This window comes from Microcaecilia unicolor, chromosome 2 (genome assembly GCF_901765095.1).
Source record: "Microcaecilia unicolor chromosome 2, aMicUni1.1, whole genome shotgun sequence".
NCBI classification, from domain to species: domain Eukaryota; kingdom Metazoa; phylum Chordata; class Amphibia; order Gymnophiona; family Siphonopidae; genus Microcaecilia; species Microcaecilia unicolor.
Window position 1 is genome coordinate 255,556,530 of NC_044032.1, and position 18,616 is coordinate 255,575,145.

At 44.7% G+C, this 18,616-nt stretch overlaps 2 protein-coding genes across 2 annotated transcripts in view; both read left to right on the forward strand.

The window, feature by feature from the left end:
* Positions 1-6,181, forward strand: part of PORCN (porcupine O-acyltransferase) — a 53,827-nt gene extending 47,646 nt beyond the window's left edge. Inside the window, exons 11-13 of the mRNA XM_030193959.1 lie at positions 3,135-3,220; positions 4,029-4,139; positions 4,853-6,181. Coding sequence (XP_030049819.1) covers positions 3,135-3,220; positions 4,029-4,139; positions 4,853-4,954 — 299 coding nt within the window. The 3' untranslated portion in view covers positions 4,955-6,181. The remainder of the gene's footprint in view (positions 1-3,134; positions 3,221-4,028; positions 4,140-4,852) is intronic.
* A 1,351-nt stretch (positions 6,182-7,532) lies between these two features.
* Positions 7,533-18,616, forward strand: part of LOC115462000 (protein-serine O-palmitoleoyltransferase porcupine-like) — a 48,754-nt gene continuing 37,670 nt past the window's right edge. The window contains exons 1-4 of the mRNA XM_030192048.1: positions 7,533-7,596; positions 8,364-8,515; positions 18,096-18,169; positions 18,326-18,481. Of these exons, the coding sequence (XP_030047908.1) occupies positions 7,533-7,596; positions 8,364-8,515; positions 18,096-18,169; positions 18,326-18,481 (446 nt within the window). The remainder of the gene's footprint in view (positions 7,597-8,363; positions 8,516-18,095; positions 18,170-18,325; positions 18,482-18,616) is intronic.

An 18,616-nucleotide genomic window follows, 5' to 3' on the forward strand; every position in this document is an offset into this window, starting at 1 on the left:
ACCACTACAGCTATCTCTGCTGCTGCGCTGGACTCCGATGTCGGAGGATTATGCTGTGCGCCTTTCCGTGGACCCAGCAGTGCGCAAGGCGCTGAGCTGGTGGACGCAGACAGACAAGTTGTCTGCAGGATTGCCTCTGGTGACCCCGGAGTGGATTGTCGTCACGACAGACGCCTCTTTGATGGGCTGGGGAGCCCACTGCTTGGGAAGGACAGCGCAGGGGCTCTAGTCTCCTGCAGAGGCAAGTGGTCTATCAACCTCCTGGAACTCAGAGCCATTCGGTTGGTGTTATTGGAGTTCATCCCGGTACTGGTGTTGTAGCCTGTACGGGTCCTGTCGGACAATGCCACGGCTGTGGCCTATATCAACCGCCAGGGAGGTACCAAGAGCGCCCCTCTAGCCAAGGAGGCTATGAGTCTTTGCCAGTGGGCGGAAGCGAACCTGGAGCAGCTTTCAGCGGCCCACATTGCCGGAGTCATGAATGTCAAGGCGGACTTTCTCAGTCACCATACCTTGGAGCCCGGAGAGTGGCAACTATCTGCTCAGGCGTTCTTGGACATCACGAAGCGCTGGGGCCAGCCGAGCCTAGATCTGATGGCGTCATCGGCCAATTGCCAAGTGCCGCGCTTTTTTCAGCAGAGGACGGGACCCTCGATCCCTGGGAGTAGATGCTCTTCTCCAACAGTGGCCGACACAAGAGCTCCTCTATGTGTTCCCGCCCTGGCCCATGTTGGGCAGGGTGCTAGACCGGGTGGCAAAGCATCCCGGCAGGGTAATCCTGGTGGGTCCGGATTGGCCCAGACGTCCCTGGTATGCGGACTTGATCAGGCTCTCAGTCGACGATCCTCTGCGGCTGTCAGTGGAGCAGGGCCTGTTACATCAGGGTCCCGTGGTGATGGAGGATCCCTCTCCCTTTGGTCTTACGGCCTGGCTATTGAGCGGCAGCGTCTGAGGAAGAAGGGCTTCTCAGACAAGGTCATCGCCACTATGCTGAGAGCGAGGAAGCGCTCTACTTCTACTGCTTACGCCAGGGTTTGGCGTATCTTTGCAGCATGGTGTGAAGCAGGCTCACTTTCTCCCTTCACTGCTCCAATTTCTTCAGTGTTGGCGTTCCTGCAAGAAGGTCTGGAGAAAGGCCTGTCGCTCAGTTCCCTTAAAGTCCAGGTAGCGGCTCTGGCTTGCTTCAGGGGCCGCCTGAAGGGTGCTTCCCTGGCTTCGCAGCCAGATGTGGTGCGCTTTCTCAAGGGAGTTAATCACCTGCGCCCTCCTCTGCACTCAGTGGTGCCTGCGTGGAATCTCAACCTGGTGATAAGAGCATTGCAGAAGCCGCCTGTTGAACCCTTGTCGAGGGCATCTCTGAAAGACCTGACGTTGAAAGCAGTCTTTTTGGTGGCTATCACTTCAGCCAGAAGAGTTTCCGAGCTCCAGGCGCTCTCATGTCGAGAGCCTTTTCTGCAGTTCACTGAGGCAGGAGTGACTATTCGCACAGTGCCTTCCTTCCTGCCCAAGATTGTTTCTCGCTTCCATGTGAATCAGCAGCTCTGTCTCCCTTCCTTTCGTAGGGAGGACTACCCAGAGGAGTACTCTGCTCTTGAATATCTGGATGTGAGACGAGTCATCATCAGATTCTTGGAAGTGACCAATGATTTCCGGAAATCGGATCATCTGTTTGTCCTGTTTGCAGGTCCTCGTAAGGGTCTGCAGGCTGCTAAGCCTACAGTGGCAAGATGGGTCAAGGAAGCCATTGCAGCGGCTTATGTGGCCGCGGGGAAGGTGCCGCCTATCCAGCTGAAGGCTCACTCCACGAGAGCTCAGGCGGCCTCGATGGCAGAGGCCGGATCCGTCTCCTTGGAAGAGATATGCAAGGCGGCAACGGGGCTTCGGCTCATACATTCTCCAAGCATTACCGTTTGACTGTGGCTGCACGGGCGGAGGCCCGGTTTGGAGCTTCAGTGTTGAGGTCAGGGATTTCTATGTCCCGCCCTGGGTGAGTACTGCTTCGGTACATCCCACCAGTCTATGGATTGATCAGCTTGATGATATGGAAGGTAAAATTATGTATAATCATACCTGATAATTTTCTTTCCATTAATCATAGCTGATCAATCCATAGCCCCTCCCAGATATCTGTACTGTTTATATTCTGGTTGAATTTTAGGTTCAAGTTTAGCCTTCAGTTACTTCAGGAGGACTTCGTGTTCAAGTTCTTCTTTCACTTGGATTCTTCAAGAGTTGAGACGAGTTTGTGTTACAGTGAGCTGCTGCATTCCTCTCCCCTCCGTTTTACGGGGCTGGATTGAGACATAAATTCTGCCGGCACTCCCTCCCGCTTCGTGCGGCTGTAGGGCAGCTTTGTACCCCTCCCGCTTCGGCGGTGTTAGGGTCAGTCAGCTCCTCCCGCGGTTGCGGTTGCAGGATAAGCCAGATCCCCCCGCATCGGCGGGTGTGGTGTCCCTCCCCCGCTCCGCGGGGATGAGCTGGACGGATTCCCCTCCCCCACTTGTGTGGGGATGAGCTGGGTTAATTCCCCTCCCCCGTTTCGGCGGTGGTGAGCTGGGCAGAGTGTCCCTTCGTGGGTGTAATTCTCTAAGTGCTGAGTCCTGCGGATGGAGCTTTGATATCGACATACTGAGGAGTTTCCGGCAGCACATGACCACATATAGGGAGGCAAAAATTTGCTCTCTATCTCCACCTGCTGGTAGATGGACACAACCCACCAGTCTATGGATTGATCAGCTATGATTAATGGAAAGAAAATTATCAGGTATGATTATACATAATTTTACCTTTCTGTATATGATCGACATTTAGCAAAAGGGTATATCGGACCTTTGGTGTAGTGTGCCTCATCTCTTTTAAATTTTCCTATTTTTGTATCCCTAATTTCATTCCTAAATTTTTTTAAACGTCTAACATACTGTAATACTAAATCAGAGTTTGAATCCTCATTTTTAAGAGGTGGGAGTGCATTGCTAAGCATGCATTGTAAGAGTTGGATGCATTTTACAGTAATGTTTACAAACCTCTCATGCATATCACCATTAGAGAGCTCACTGGAGAGTGGGGAGGATTGAAAGAAGGGAAGGAATTTGGGTTGAAGACCTAACATTCTCTATTTTCTTGCTTTATCTCAGTTCTCCGCAAGCAACTCGCTGCCATCTTCAGTGCCTGCATCCTCTCGAAGCGCTGCCTGCCTGGCTGTTCTCATCAGCATAAGACGGTGAGAAGTCTAAGTTGCTTTCTCTACTAGGAGTGTTCTTGACCAGTAATGGGGTGGGGGTTCCTCTGACTACATATAATCCAGTCTCTACTGGGCTTATTTACAACTACTTAAGGCTTTTCTCACTTTAAACGCCTGTTCCCTTCCATCTAGCCCAGCTATCAAAGCGATGGTGGTTGGTGAGAGACTGGAGACCATTTTTCTTACTTAGTACATGTACCTTAACTCTGACTACTAGGTGTAAAGGTCCTGCTGGCCTCCTTAATCAAAACTGATAAGGCCAACCAAATACTCTCAATTTGGCAACCCTATGGTAGGGTGTGAAGAAGCTGCTAGCATGGAGAGCGGCCACCACTACAGTTAGACAGTTAAAAAAAAAAAAAAAAAAAAAGAAATAGAGCCTGTCAAGTGAAAAGATTTCACTTAAATTCTCCTCGTGACTAGATTATAGTGAAACCCCTGCATATACTGTATGAGATATCATCTACAAAACCATTACCACTCTAAAGTGCCTTATAGGCTAACTGATACTCTGGGGTACAAACCACTTCCTAAGCTGTCTGAGTTGTTTTTGCTGCTAGAGACCTGTGTGGTTATCCAAGAAGCACTACATGATATATATCTTGTACCGTACAATCCACTTAACCCATGCGTTATCATGAAATTATATATATTGCAGTACAGAGAATAAATGTGTGATTCTATATTATCAATTTTCAGCTAAATCTGGCAGTCGGGTTCATGAAAATGTTTGTTTTATATAAGCCTTTGTTAAACTCCTGCATCTTTCTCTGCTGTTTCTCTCCAGAATCTCTGGGTGCGGGCTGTTAATGTTCTCTTTGGGGTCCTAGCAGTCTTCCATTTGACCTACCTTGGGTCTCTGTTTGACGTGGACACAGAGGACTCCACAGAGGAGCAGGTAAGAGCACCAGAAAGCCACAAGACAGAGGGAGAAAGATCATGGCATGCATACTGTATTCCAAAGTGAATATCAGCCACTGGCAGGTTTAATTGGATATATTATTGCATTGTAAATTGCTGCTGATTGGAAGGGGATGGTGGGCAGCAGGGATATATACAAATAAATTGAGTTAACTGAAATCTCCTATTGAAATCTGCCATTATTGTGTTATGAAGTTCATTAGCCTTTTTAATTTCTGTTAGTAGTTTGTCTCTTTATCCTGCCTATCCCTGTGTATGAGCCACCTTGGATGTATCTGCAGTTTGCGCTCCTGCCAGTTACTTGTAGCCTGGATTATCCTGGGCTGGAGTAAGGATGTTGGGCTGGATGGTCTGATCTGGTATGGCAGTTTTTTATGTTCTTACGCATCCCTGCAAAATTGGAGCTGAATGGTCTTGCCCCATCAGAGTCATATGCAATCGCATGGCAGTCTGACAGAACAGAGGGAGCACATGGCTCCAGCACTCTGATGGTTTGTAGCTCATTCAGTGACTATAGCCTTAGTCTCCTGCAGAAGTTTGGAGTGAACCTGTATGGGTAGTAATGTTATTGAAACATTAGGATTTGTGGTTTTCTCTGTGTGTATGTATGGGTATGTGCCCTGTACTGGGTATTTGGTGGATGGGGGAGTAATTTTTCATCTGCTATTTCTCTTTTCTCACTCCTTCTAGGGCTACGGGATGTCCCACACTATCCATAAATGGTCAGAACTGAGCTGGGCCAGCCATTGGGTCACCTTCGGCTGCTGGGTTTTCTACCGCCTGATTAGCTGATTCTGGATAAAGAAGAGGAGGGGGTCCTGTACTGAGCAAAGCTATCAACATTAAGACTGTGGGGGTGGATAATAAGCAAAAAGTGGCGTTTTACAGTAGTGTAATGGAAAAGGCTCCCCCTCTTGCAGCTTTTTCCCTAGTCTCCACAACCTCTGCTTCCCAAAATGGATCCCCCTTCTCCCTCTTCTGTCTCTTGGGGCTGGAATTTTTACTCACATGTGAATGTTTCATAGGGGGTGCTGCCTACCTGACTGGGGCCAGGAAGACTGAGGGTTTACCTGACCATTAGAAATCAGCAGTCACCTGCTCCTCTGTTCCCCCCCCCCCTTTCCCCAGTGATGCCCTCTTCATTTTGGGAAGGCTTATGTTGGATCCTTGTTTCACAACAATTTTTTATTCTGAGTATTCAGCCTTGGACATGGCCCAGCAGTGTTGTAAAGAGAAAGATTTGTGCATGTAGGTGTCTGTTCTGAAGAGAGAGTTGGAAAGAAAAATAACATGGAAAGGCTATGCTGTCCCTGAATGTTTCATAGTGGGTGCCATCCATCTTCTGATCCTGTCTAACTGGGATCAGGAAGTCTGAGGGCTTTACCTGACCATTAGAAATCAGCAGGCACCTGCTCCTCTCCCCCACTGCTGCCCTCTTCATTTTGGGAAGATTCATGTTGGATCCTTGTTTTGTGACAATTTTTTTATTGTGAGTATTCAGACTGAACTAGCCCCAGCAGTGTTGTAAAGAGAAAACTTTGTGCATTTAGGTGTCTGCTCTGAAGAGAGAGTTGGAAAGGAAAAGAAAAAGAATGTGACAAGGCTATGCTGTCCCTGAACGTGAACAGGCCTGGAATAATTAGTGTCTCTCTTTATCCCTCCCTTGGGTACTGCACAGACTGTAACATGTGAGAATGCAGACACAAAGGGGAAATCTGCTCTGGGGAGAGACTGATTGATTGACTTGGGGGTGGTGTACAGGGAACTAGATTTGTGTTTGAAGAGCAGTGGAGGTCTCCCTCTGTAGCTGTTGCTACCTCTCTGATCATGGAGTGGAAGAATAATGTTCAAGAGCTGGTGATGGGGAACTAGGAGGAGAGGGATGCTACCTTCTGCTGATACAGGACCTCCTAGACAAGGACCAGTGTTATGCTTCTGCCCTGGAGAAACCAGGAGCACCCAATCATGTTTACTGTCCATTCACCAATCTGTGGTTACAATGTAGAACTCCAGAAAAGAGCGCCTTTAAAAAAAAAAAAAATAATAATAATAATAAAAAAAAAGACATGTTCTCACAGTTTGTGCTTTTTCTTTTCCTTGACACCACAGGAGATGCTTTTAAGAGTCCTTGGATGGAGGGATGGGAAGGGGATTAAAACACTCTCTGGCTGCTCTCTTAACTCTGTAGCAAGATCAGATTTAGTGTAAACTGTCTGAATTACAAGCGTGCAGATATTTTTTCTGTGTTCTACAAGTGAGAATTACAAGAAAGAATTACACAATCTATGCAGCAACCAGGCAATGGCAGGATGACTCCAGAGCTGGGTGGATTTTTCACTGGTGAAAATCTTTTGGAGTGGAACAACCAAGAAACTGAGAGCAAACTAGACCTCCCCTCCCTTGCTCTTTTCAACAGCCTTTATAAGAAGAAATAGACACTTTTAATTGCAGTTGTTGACCAGATAGACAAATGAAAAACATTACCAGAGAACCTAGAAGGGGAGACTAGAAAATAGGTTGAAAGAAAGAATATTGAAATAATTCCCTTACATATGCACACCCTCTTCTAAACATCTGTCTTGCATGTCTCCCTATATTTTCATATATATGAGCAGACATCTGACAATACCTGTGTTTGCCTTTCTGTGCACTTTGCACACATTCACTCTCATGTTTATTGAGAAACATCTGTTTCATAAGATTTCAGACGCTCTCATTGTTCAACTCTGTGCTGGGGAGGGCAGAGAACTTCTGATTGCTTGGCTTCCTTCTTGTATTTGAGGGAATGTCTTTCTTCCCTGGCCAAGGGTCCTGAGCCTGATTTTCCTTCGGAACTGCTGTCTCACCCCGCACAATTGCCATTTTCTGAGTTGGGAGAGGTGGACTTGGACCCGTTACCTAGACACTCCTACCTGGGCCAAGTCAATGATTAATGATACCTCTAGGAAGACCATTGTAAGGCCAAGATAATCAATATCACCTGGAAGATAGGGAAGGGAAGACTGGGCTCCTGTTTGCTTAAAGGAGAAGAAAAGGACACGATGAGACAACAGACAAAGTGAAAAGTAAAGAAAGAAAGAGGTGTAGTGAGATGGAAAAAGGAGACAAAGAGACACATGATTAAGGAACAGGAAACAGGAAAGTGAGATCAAGGGAAATGGTGGACAGAAAGAACGAGGGAGAGAGAAGGGTTTAGGATAGTAAAAGAAAAGACTGGGGAGAGGAGGAGAGTTCTGCAGGAGAATACTCAAAAGACACAAGGCCAGAAAGAAAGTGACAAAAGAAGCCAGGGGAAGGCATGGAAAGGGGAGAAGGGAGGGTTCAGGATTCTATATGCAGTACATGAAGTGGTACACATATAAGAGAAAACATGGCAAAAGGCAACTGCTCTCTTCCCGGAGGAAACTTCCCTCTCTCTTCAGAGTTCTTCCAAGGTAGGATTTGAGTCTGTTCCAAATATAAGGACTTCCCTCCACTCTTTCTCTTAGTAATTTCCAAGGTAAAGCTTTATTTTCGTGCCTATCCTCACCTCGTCTAATGGCAAGACTTGCTCGTACTCTGTTTCTCTATTCTTCCTGCTTGAGAACGTAGCTCACCTTCCACTACTAACAAAAAAAAAAAAAGAAGTGAACTGAATTCACAAGGTAAAATAAATCAACGTGATATTTAAAAACCTTAAGCTGGGTAACAACTCTTGCTATTAGATAAATGCTGCTAACAAGGGCCAATCAGTTATTTTCAGAGGCATTATCCAGAAAATGCTACTGAACAATCATTACAGATGGCCCAGGTGTGGTCTGACTGGGGGCAGAACCTGAGGAGAGCCAGAAAATACTCAGACAGTGGTGATATCCATTGGTGGTATCCAGGCAGATAAATTAGGACAGCTTGATATTTGGATTGTAATCCCCATACCGGTGCTGATTAGTGGCATCCTCGATATAAAAGCGCTGATATTCAGATAGTGGCAAGTGCTGAATGTTTAAATACCAGGGCTGGTATTTAAAAGAAACACCGACCATGGAGTTTGAATATTAACCCAAATGGTTTTTTTCCCCCTATCGGAGGCTTAGTAACGCAGTGGAGGCTATAAAATAAATTCATTCGTTTCCTGTTTTTAAACAAAAGGGCCCTGTCTTCTGCCCTACCCACCCATTCTTTCTTGTTCACTCAATGCTGCCCCCTTCTGGTTTGTCTGCAGTGATAAAGAATGAGCTGTGGATCTTCATCATCCCAGCAGCAGTAGCACTCATCCAGGTGGCTCTCTTCCTGGAACAGATGGGCTTCTTCCTCCGCAATGTGACCTCTGCCCATCGCACGTGTCTCTACCTCTGGATCCTGGGAGTCTACCCGGTGAGGACCGATGCATGCTCTATTATTGGAGTGGTGGGAAGAGGTCATCCATTATCTGAGTCACCTGACAACAGTAGTGTTAAACAATCTGCATGTAACAAAGGGAAACATTTACATCTATTGAGAGTGGGTAGGAGCCTTTCATTGTTGCTGGTTCTCACTGAGGGACAAAGTAATCAAAAAGTGCACTCTCCTTATCCCTTGCATCATGGTCATACCTGCACCAGCCCAATAAACTGTCACACAGCTTTCATCACCAGTACACGCTGGCACCTGTAGTTGCACCCTGCCTTTTTTTTTTAATAAGCAGTGATAACAATAATATAGATCCTGTTTGAATTAAATACTGTAAATCCGCATTCTTTAAGACAAGCAGGATAAAATAAGGGCTGGCGTTAAGGGTGGGTAAACAGGGGTAATTGCCCTGGGCCCCCATGTCACTGAGGGCCCTAATGCTTGCAGATTGCCCCTCTTTCAACTTTAGGCAGGTTTGGGGCCCCATCATAAACTAATCCTCACAATATGGGTGACATCATTCAATGGAGCCCTGACTCAGGAACTTTTCTCCAGCACAGACTTTTCGGTCAGTTCAGTTGCATGTGGCCGTCTCCCACCTGCTACTGTTATGCAGGACCATTCTGGTTTTACATTTTCTGTAGAGCTGTTTTGATATGAAGATTTAGGCCAGAAATTGGTATGGCTTTGGTTTTTGAGAGTCTAAGTAAGCCAAGCATGGCAGCAGTGGTGTAGCCACAGGTGGGCCGGGGCCTATCCACTTAGGGCTCAGGCCCACCCATTTAGTGCTAGCTAGTGGGGATCCCAAGCTCCGCCAGCTGAAGACGTCCCCCTGATGGTGCTGAAAACACTGCTCTCCACTTCAGCAGTCTAAGCTTCCTAAGCTGCAGATACTGGCCTCAGGCCCACCCAAAAAGCTGCTGTCTGGCTACGCCCCTGCATGGCAGTCTTTCATAGCTTGGAAGTGGTGTATAATATCGAGGGGATGGCTAGAAAATGGACCAAGGAGTTGGAAGTGTTAGTAACAGCGAACCAAATCAAACTGGCTAAAGGTAAAATTCAAAAACTTACAATGTACTATTGAGCAAATTGCAAGGCAAGTTGCTGGTCAGGGCCCACATTCCTCCAGTTAGAGCTGGGGTGGGCAACCACGGTTCTTGAGGGCCAAAAACCCAGTCAAGTTTTCAAGATTTGTACATTGAATATGCATGAGATTGATTTGCATGTACTGCTTCCATTGTATGTACATAGATCTCATGTCTATTCATTGTGGAAATCTTGAAAACCCCAACTGGGTTATGGCTCTCAAGGACCCTGGTTACCAACCCTTGAGTTAGAGCCTTCAGGGCACAAATTGGCAACATGGTAGATTGTCTAAAATGTAAGCACCAAGAGCCCTAGGGTGCAATATTTCTGCGAGCAGGTTTTCAGATATTTTAAGGGATTGAACTGCCCAGCTTAGTGCATCTTCTATAATTTGGGGATTTGGGCATTATTATCGAGGTGGGGTCAGGTAGGGAAAGTGTGTTTTAAGTCCACACGTGCATTCTTTTAAATTGGAGGAAAGAAGCAATCCCAGGTCTGCTACGGTGGCCAGGGCCGCCGAGAGCCAGAGCCGGGCCCGGGACAAGGCCACCCCCAGCCCCCCCCCACCCGAGGTCGCCGGGCCCCCCCACCCGCTACCAGGCTGGGCCCTGAACTAACCTTTCAACACCTTCGCAGCAAGCAGCAGCAGGGCAGACCTCTCCTTCCTTCCGTGCCCCGCCTTCACGGATGTTACGTCAGGCGAGGGTGGGACACGGAAGGAAGGAGTGGCCTGCCCTGCTGCTGCTTGCTGCAAAGGTGGTGAAAGGAGGCGTTTAAGGTTAGTTCCGGGAGCGACGGAGGGCGGGCGGGCCGGACTGCGGTGGCGCCGGGCACCCTCTGGAGGCCCCCTGTCCCCCCCTCTCGGCGGCCCTGACGGTGGCGTATGCAGTTGCTTCACATGATGATGATGGACAAACTGGCAACACCCCATAATGAAACGCAACAGAAGGCGAAGTTCCAAGAGATTTGGGACGTGTTCTAGAACGCAATACCACACAGGACCAGTAGTGTGCTGCTCACTGTATAATGAGAGTTTTGTTTACGAATGTGGATTTGAATTGCCTGTGATCCACTGGGTCCCACTAGCAGGGAGGTAGGGGGATTGAATGAGAGCGTTTAAGGGAGACAGGGATATTTCATTGTAGCAGTGTTGAGTGTAAATGAGAAAATACACCTGTTGATGCCTATATAGAATGCTCATGTGATAACTCCACATGCAGGTCCTACACTGTTACTTTTTCTCTGTGTAAAGTACAATATGGCCAATATATGTTTTAATCCATATATGTTATGGATGGTGTTAATAAAAACATGTTTTAAGTGAGAACAGATCTGAATCAATTACTCTTTACCCAAACATCATATAACCCCCAACTTTTCCCACCTCCCCAAATCCACCCATTTCTTCGCTGGATCTTCCACCTGGATATCATCCCTCAGGTGGCCTCCATGTATTTCTCGATTAATGTTTTTGCCATTTCCTCCCTCCCGCTCCCAACACACATACAAAAGTCAAAGATGTAAAACACACACAAAGTTTTTGATAACATGTTTTTATAAGATCATTCTGAGAGGGGTGGGGTTGAGATGATCATGACTGTTCAATTATTTAAGTTTTAGGACAGTGCTTAAGACCTTAAAGTTTACCTAGGACAAGTAGAGCCATTGCACTAACTCTGTATCTCTGACCTAGAATATGGTGGTTCATAAATACCTGTAGCCCCATTCAGTCTTTATTCCTTCTTGCTAGCAATACTAAACATCTTACTTGTTATCTTTTTCTTTTTTTTTTTTAGTTAACATTTTTATTTAATTTTAAATTGTAACAAGTACAAAAAAAAATATTGTAAAATAACAGTAAAAATTCCAAAGGTGGGAAGGTCGTCTTGAATGCTAGAATTGAATAGGAAGGCATTTTTGGGGGGTTTTTTCAGCAACAATGGCATTCAATTACTACAGACCAATGGGTATTAAAGATCATCAGGCAGGGGTACAGAACAAACTTTCTACATCTGCCTCCAACAACCTGCCCCTCCCCTCCAATCCTCATCCTTTACAATGTAGGATTTTACAAGAAGAAATTGCATCACTCTTGTAAGTGGCCGATATATAGGAAGTCCCAATACAACAAAAGGGCCAAGAATTCTAGTCCCACTATTTTCTAATCATGAAAACGTCTGGAGGTCTAAAGCCAATTTTCAACCTAAGGAAGGTGAACATCTTTGTAAAAGAAATTCAGGATACAGGCCATCTTACCTCTGCAATGCCTGGCTAGTGTCCCTGGACCTCAATGACGCCTTTTTACACATATCCCAATTCATCCCAATCACTGGAACTATCTTCAGTTCCAATTTCAGTGTACTCATTATCAGTACAGAGTACTTCTGTTTGGCCTTTCCTCTGCACCCAGAGTGTTTACAAAGTGTCTTTCAGGAGTAGCAGCACACCTCAGAAAATTTGGAACATCTGTATATACTTAGATGATTGACTCATTTCTGTGCAATCAAAACAGAACTTGTTACAGTCTCTCCATTATACCATAAGGACTCTAAATTCCCTGGGTTTCATCATCAACTAAAAGAAATTTACCCTCCCACACAAATTATTCACTTCATTGGAGAATGCATAGATACCCTTCAAGGGAGAGCCTATCTGCCACAAGACCGCATATTCACTATCTAAAACCTTGTCACACATCTCCAATCTGCATGAACAGCTTCAGCCAGAACCATCTGCCTTCTAGGCCACATGGCAGCTTCTTCAGCGGTGCTTTCAAATGCAAAACTACACGAGACCCATTCTGTGGGGCTTGAGACTTCAGTGGCATCAATACTACCATGCCCTATTTTAGAAGGTTCTAGTCACTCAGATAAAAAAGGCCCTCACATGGTGGCGAATTATGAACCATTTATCAGTGAGAGCGCCCTTTTAACTCAACCCTTCAGGTCTCACATTGACAATGGATGCCTCTATATTATTTATTTTTATTTTATACTGAACTTATAGCCCGCTAATACCAATGCAGTTCACTGCGGTTAAAAAGTAAGAAACTGAACACAATGTTCAGAATAAAATACAGAACCATAAATTATTCAAAATAAAATGGCTCAATTACAAGATCCCACTACAGTTTCTTTAAAAAATCTTAAGCGACCTGAACATTAGAAGGTCTGAGCTGTGCCTCAGCTCCAAGGGCAATGAATTTCAAAAGCTAGAGCTTGGTAAGAAGCGAAGATGACAAAATTCTTTTATACCTAACAGAAGGAAAAGACAGCAAACATTGAGCTCTTAAACGATCCGACTTCCCCCCCCCCCCCCCCCCCCCCCCCAGTAATACTGTCATCACTTCAATAAAATAAAAGGGGGCCTCACCCTGTAACATCCTGAAGACTGTAATGCCTAACAAAATTAATCCAAGCCTCTACCGGAAGCCAATGTAATTTCAAAAAGTAAGGCGATAGAGGCTCGAACCTATTCAAAAAGTAAATCAAGTGCACAGCCTTATTCTGGACTATCTGCAAGCCTCATAAAGAGGATTTAGCACAACTCACATACATTAAATTACAATAATCAAGAATAAACAAGATTAGTGTTTGTACTACAAGTCTAAAAACTCAGGTTTCCAAATTCTTCTTAATACAACAAAGTTTTTTAAAGTTGATAAAAAGATTTCTTGACAATAGAATTAATTTGTGGCTTCATACTGAGTGTACTAACACCACTCCCAATAATTTGGACTCTGTCCCAAAACTAAAACAATCTGACCCTACAATTACTGTATTGTAGTGGAAAGGATGATCCAAAGGTCCTAGCCATAGTGTCTTTTCTTTGTTAATTTTTAGCCTATTTTGCCCAACCCAAGTTTCAATCAAATCCATACACTTTAAAATTTATGCATAAGTAGCAATCCAGTCTTCTAAAACCAGACACAACACTGAAATTACATCCACATATATAAAACGTTGAAACTGTGCTTGCTCCAAAATAACTCCCAGAGACTGTAAAACCATGTTGAGTAAAGTTGGCGAAAGGGGAGAGCCCTGTGGAGCCCCACAGGATGACACCCAGTCTTCTAAAACATCTTCCCCATACCTGACTTGGTAGGAACGATGGGATAAAAATCCCTGAAACCACCCAACAGCCTATCCAGCAACGCTTTCTCTTGTTTGTGGAAACAATGTCTCCTCTAGACTTTTCCTTCTATACCCCTGATACTCAAAATCATCCAGAAAATAATTCAAGAATTAACAGACATAATACTGGTTGCTCCCGCTTGGCTTCGCCAACCTAATTACCTATGTCTTACTGCTCTGTACATAGACCATCCACTTCATCTGGGATCTGCTCCAACTCTTCTCACCAACAGGACACTACTTCCTTCAAACCTTAAGTCATTAGCACTCACAGCATGGAGACTCCAAAATCAACACATTAATAATGCATCCAGAAAATCCACTACAAAAAGATCTTATTCTTTTAAATGGAAATATTTTATACTTTGGTGTAAATCCAATCAGCAATGTCCTTCTTCATGCTCCATTCAATGTATTCTTCAACATCTCATGCATAACAATGGAACCTTAACCTCATTCTTTCCTGATTGATTTTGCTACCTTTTCAACCATTGTCTACTGTTCATCTCAAATATGTTCTCCTTCCAATCACATCAGCATGAAGAATCTGTGAAATTCAGGCTCTAGTCACTTAACTTCCTTTCACAAGATTTTTTTCCTACCAACATAGTTCTATGAACCTATCCAAATTTCTGCCCAAAGTAGTATCAGCATTTCAGCTTAATCAAGATATGGTCCTTTCTTTTTTTTACTTCCCAAAACCTTACCGCCAGTGGACAATTCTTTATTGTCATCACACAAAGGACTTCTGTTGTTCAACTATTCATCTCTTTTAACCAATGTTCTTTATGACAACTAGTCTCCAAACCCATATTCTGTCCACATGGATTGCTGACTGTATAGCCTTCAGCTACAACTAAGTGAATATTGATCTCCCTGTCCACAACACAGCACATTGTCTAACAGCAATGTCTGCTTCAACAGCACAACTCCGAAGTCTTGTTGACAGATGTCTGCAAAGCAGCAACTTGGTCTTCGCCACTTACATTTAGTACACATTATTGTCTTGACAATATGACAAGACCAAAAAGAACAGTAAATTTGGACAAGCTTAGCATGCCTTCCCCCTCAAGACTTAAGCCTTCCCCCCTCAAGACTATCACCCGGGTTGCCTATATTCTTAAAACATAATTGGGCAACTGTGACTAAACGGTGGGTTTTTAAGCCTATAAAAGTGTATTATTTCTTGAAGTGTATTTCTCTAATTTGGCCAGCAGGTGGTGCATGTTTATGTTTAAAGTTACAGAGAACTGACTGTTCCTTCTTTAGTTACACAGATAAGAGGTAACCTTCAGTGATGTGACCAGTATTTTTAAAACTTGTTGTTCTGGGCTCTGATTGGCCCAGCAGCTCAAAATTCATCTAGGATGTACTGTTTTCTCCAGTCTTAGCCAGGCAGAAATAGAGAAAGATCTCTTTGCTGAGGCTCTGTGAACAGTTATCTTTGATAACCTGTGAGCAGCTATATTACCTGTACTCTCCAAAAACTATTCAGGTATGTGAAACAAATGTTTTAAATAGTTTTATCATTGATCTTTATTCAGTTACCTGTTATTATGTGCTGTTTGTTCCATCTGTTTTTATGGTTCACTGTTCAATATTTTCATGACAATAAACATTTTTAGTTTATTGCTTCTGCTTCTCTGGACTGACTAAGAATCCTGGTGGCTTGTGTGTTGGGTCTGTGGATACTTTCTAGAAACTGGGGGACCACTGGGAGTGTGGCCCCAGTAACCTAGGAATAACTGGGATAATTTGAGAGTGTGAGACTCATCCAGAGGCGGTTGGGACCCAGTCAATGGGAGGAGGGTGCTAGTGTAGAGCACAAGCGGCAGGTGCAGGCAGACCTGAACTGTGCTGGGGATAGACTCCCTAAGTGGCCGCGGGGTAGCCCAGGCAGGTGACTAGGCATTTAATGACAGCAACCCTCAGCTTGGGAGATACCAGTGTGGCTGCATTATCCTCATGCATAGAGAAAGTTTTCTTACATATAACAGGGGTTCTCTGTGGACAACAAGATAATGCCGACACGTGTTCCTGCCCTCCTTCCTCTGAAAAAAAAAGAAGAAATGAAGAACAAATTGTACGAAAGTATCTTCATAATATGGATCATTATTCCAAGACTCTTATTTCCACTTTGCTTGATATTGACTGATTCTGGTAAGCGGTGACGTCATCAAAGCAGGAAGACCATGGCACATGTCATTGGCCTAAAAATCGAGCTAGCTAGAGAGCAGTTCTGCATCTTCAACTTATGAAGTGAAAATTCCAGTGTGGCTGCATTATCCTGTTGTCCATGGAGAACCCTGTTACAGGTAAACAACTTTGCTATCTGTCCCAGGCTTTGTCCCTCACTGCCCACACCACTGAGGATCCTCTGCATCTCTGTCCCAGGCTTGTCCCTCACTCCCCCACCACTGAAGGTCCTCTGTATCTCTTCCAGGCTTTACCCCTCGCTCTCCCACCACTGATGATCCTCTGCGTCCCATCTTGATTATTGTAATGTCTTGTATTAGAGGTTTGATTCTAAATATCTAAAGAAGCTTCACTTATACAAAAACTGCTGTGAGACTAATTTTCAGAATGAATAGATTACTAGTGTTGCAAGTTATATGAAGATGTTATATTGGCTTCCGGTTGCCAAATGTGTTTTATTTAAAGCATTCAGTGTATTACATCAGATCATTTATGGTTCCACTTCACATTTATTGATTAGTTTTGATTTCTAAATCCCTTTTTGGTTACTCTCCTAGGTTTGCTTAAACAGCTTATTCTTTGCCCTTTGTTGTTTTTTTTTAATTAGAATACTTAATAATGTTTTTGCAGTTGTTATAATACCACTATTGAATTCTTTCCCATCAGTTTATTAGAGTCAAGTGGACTATTCGAAATTCCGAAAAATGTTGAAAACTTATCTTTTTTTATGTAATTAGTTATCATATGGGTCAGTAATCATTTATTTTGTCAATTATACTGTGTCTAATTAGGTTACTTCTTATTTGTACATCGTGTTGAACCCTTATTTTAAGGGGAAACAGCGATTAATAAGAATATTGACATTTATCCCTCCTGTCCTCTTCATTGGCATTCCTATGTATCACTCCAAGGCATTTTCTGTACTAGATTTTATTACCCCTTCCCCTCAATTGTAAAGCTGTTCTGTGCATACCTGGTATCTTTTGTATTAAGGTCACCCTGGGATTTTTGTAGTTGCTTAGTAGAGGGGAGAGGAGAAGAATGCATATCAACGTTCTCTCTCCACCCATTCTACACTCTCCCACCCTTCCCATGAGACCCTAGTACTCTTTTCCATCCTCTTCCCTCACTCCCTACAGGTATATGCAGGGGTGTGCTGATACATTTTTTAGAGCAGGCTTTCTCTTTGGGCATAGCCAGCCCTGCAATTTGGGGTGCAAAGGGTGGACTCGGTGGGGGACATGCATGCCTCTCTCTCCCCCCTCCTCCTGTGGTCAGGCTAGGCATACCTTGCTGGAAGCCAATAAAAGGACATTTTGGGAGCCAGTTGTTGAAGTAGCCATGGGGGGGGGGGGGCTACATTAACAACTGGCTCCCAAAATTCTTAAAAACTTAACCAGCTCTCGCGAGCCTGTGAGAGCCTGCTCCAGCATACCACTGGGTATATGTCACCCACAGCTCCCTCACCTATGTTCTTCAGCGCTACCTTCAGCTGAGTCCCAAATCCTAACATTACAGAGAATGTGCAAGCTGAGATATACCTGCTCCTTCCTTCCCCGTTTTCTTCCACATGTTGTCTAACACAGAAGGGAAGAGGATGGAGCTGGAATGGAGATTGCTCTTCTCCTTTATCCAGCCCTACCCCTCCTGTTTCTACCCACACACTGACTGCAGTCTCATGCTCATTTCTGTCCCCTCCAGTACAGTGAAAATGAGGCAGGGAGCAGACACTACAGAACAGAAGGCAATTGTTCTGCTCTCTTCTACTCCTTTCCTCAGGCCTCTGCCTGGAGCTTTCTAGTTTCTCCAGAAACCTGCCAATGGCTACAAATTCCCTATGTTATGCTTCAGTTGATGCTCCTTTAATATCATGAGTCCTGGGGAGCTCAGCTGGAACTTCGTGCTGGGAAGATCAGTAGTGGCTAAGGCAGACTGAAGGGTTCTAGGCTTCCCCAGGGTAAGACCTACTAAAGCATTCTGGAGATAGACCTACTCTGTATTACCTTAGCCCCCTCTATTTTTATTATATTGGAAATCCTTGTCTGCTTCTTCTTGTCTCCTATTATGAATTGTGAACTGCTCTGTTGTTGAATATGAAAGGTGGTGTAGTAAGTACTTTAATAAAAAAAACATCCTCTTTATATCTACAGGTTTACTGTGTGACCTCTATAATCGGCATGTACATTCCTCGGTCTTCCACTGTCTGCAATTTTGTGGCTTCCATGTGAGTTTGCAAAACAGAATCTGGTTTCCTTCCATGCACCAAGATTGGTTTGGGATGATATGGTGAAGATCACCAGTCCCAGTGGAGTCTATGTCCAGTCCACAATGCTCAATACTGCTGGCCATTCACCTCTAACTCTCATTCTTCCCTCTACAGATATCACTCCATTACCCTATGGAAGTTCCTGGCATTGATCACAGATTTCTTTGGGGGCAAGACCAGGATGCTGGAGAAGCTGGAGGGAGAAAAGGTGGCCCCCAATCCGATTCCCTGTTGCTGTTGCTGCTGCCTCCCCAACATCTCTGTGAACAGGTAGCAACACATAGGCTTGCCTCCTGCCTTAGCATTACTGCCATTAGACGAAGGCCTAAGTTAGACTGCCACTTTGCTTATTTTTGATACAGAGTGAGCCTCAGGTGGATGACCATCGCTGTGTTCCAGCTCTCA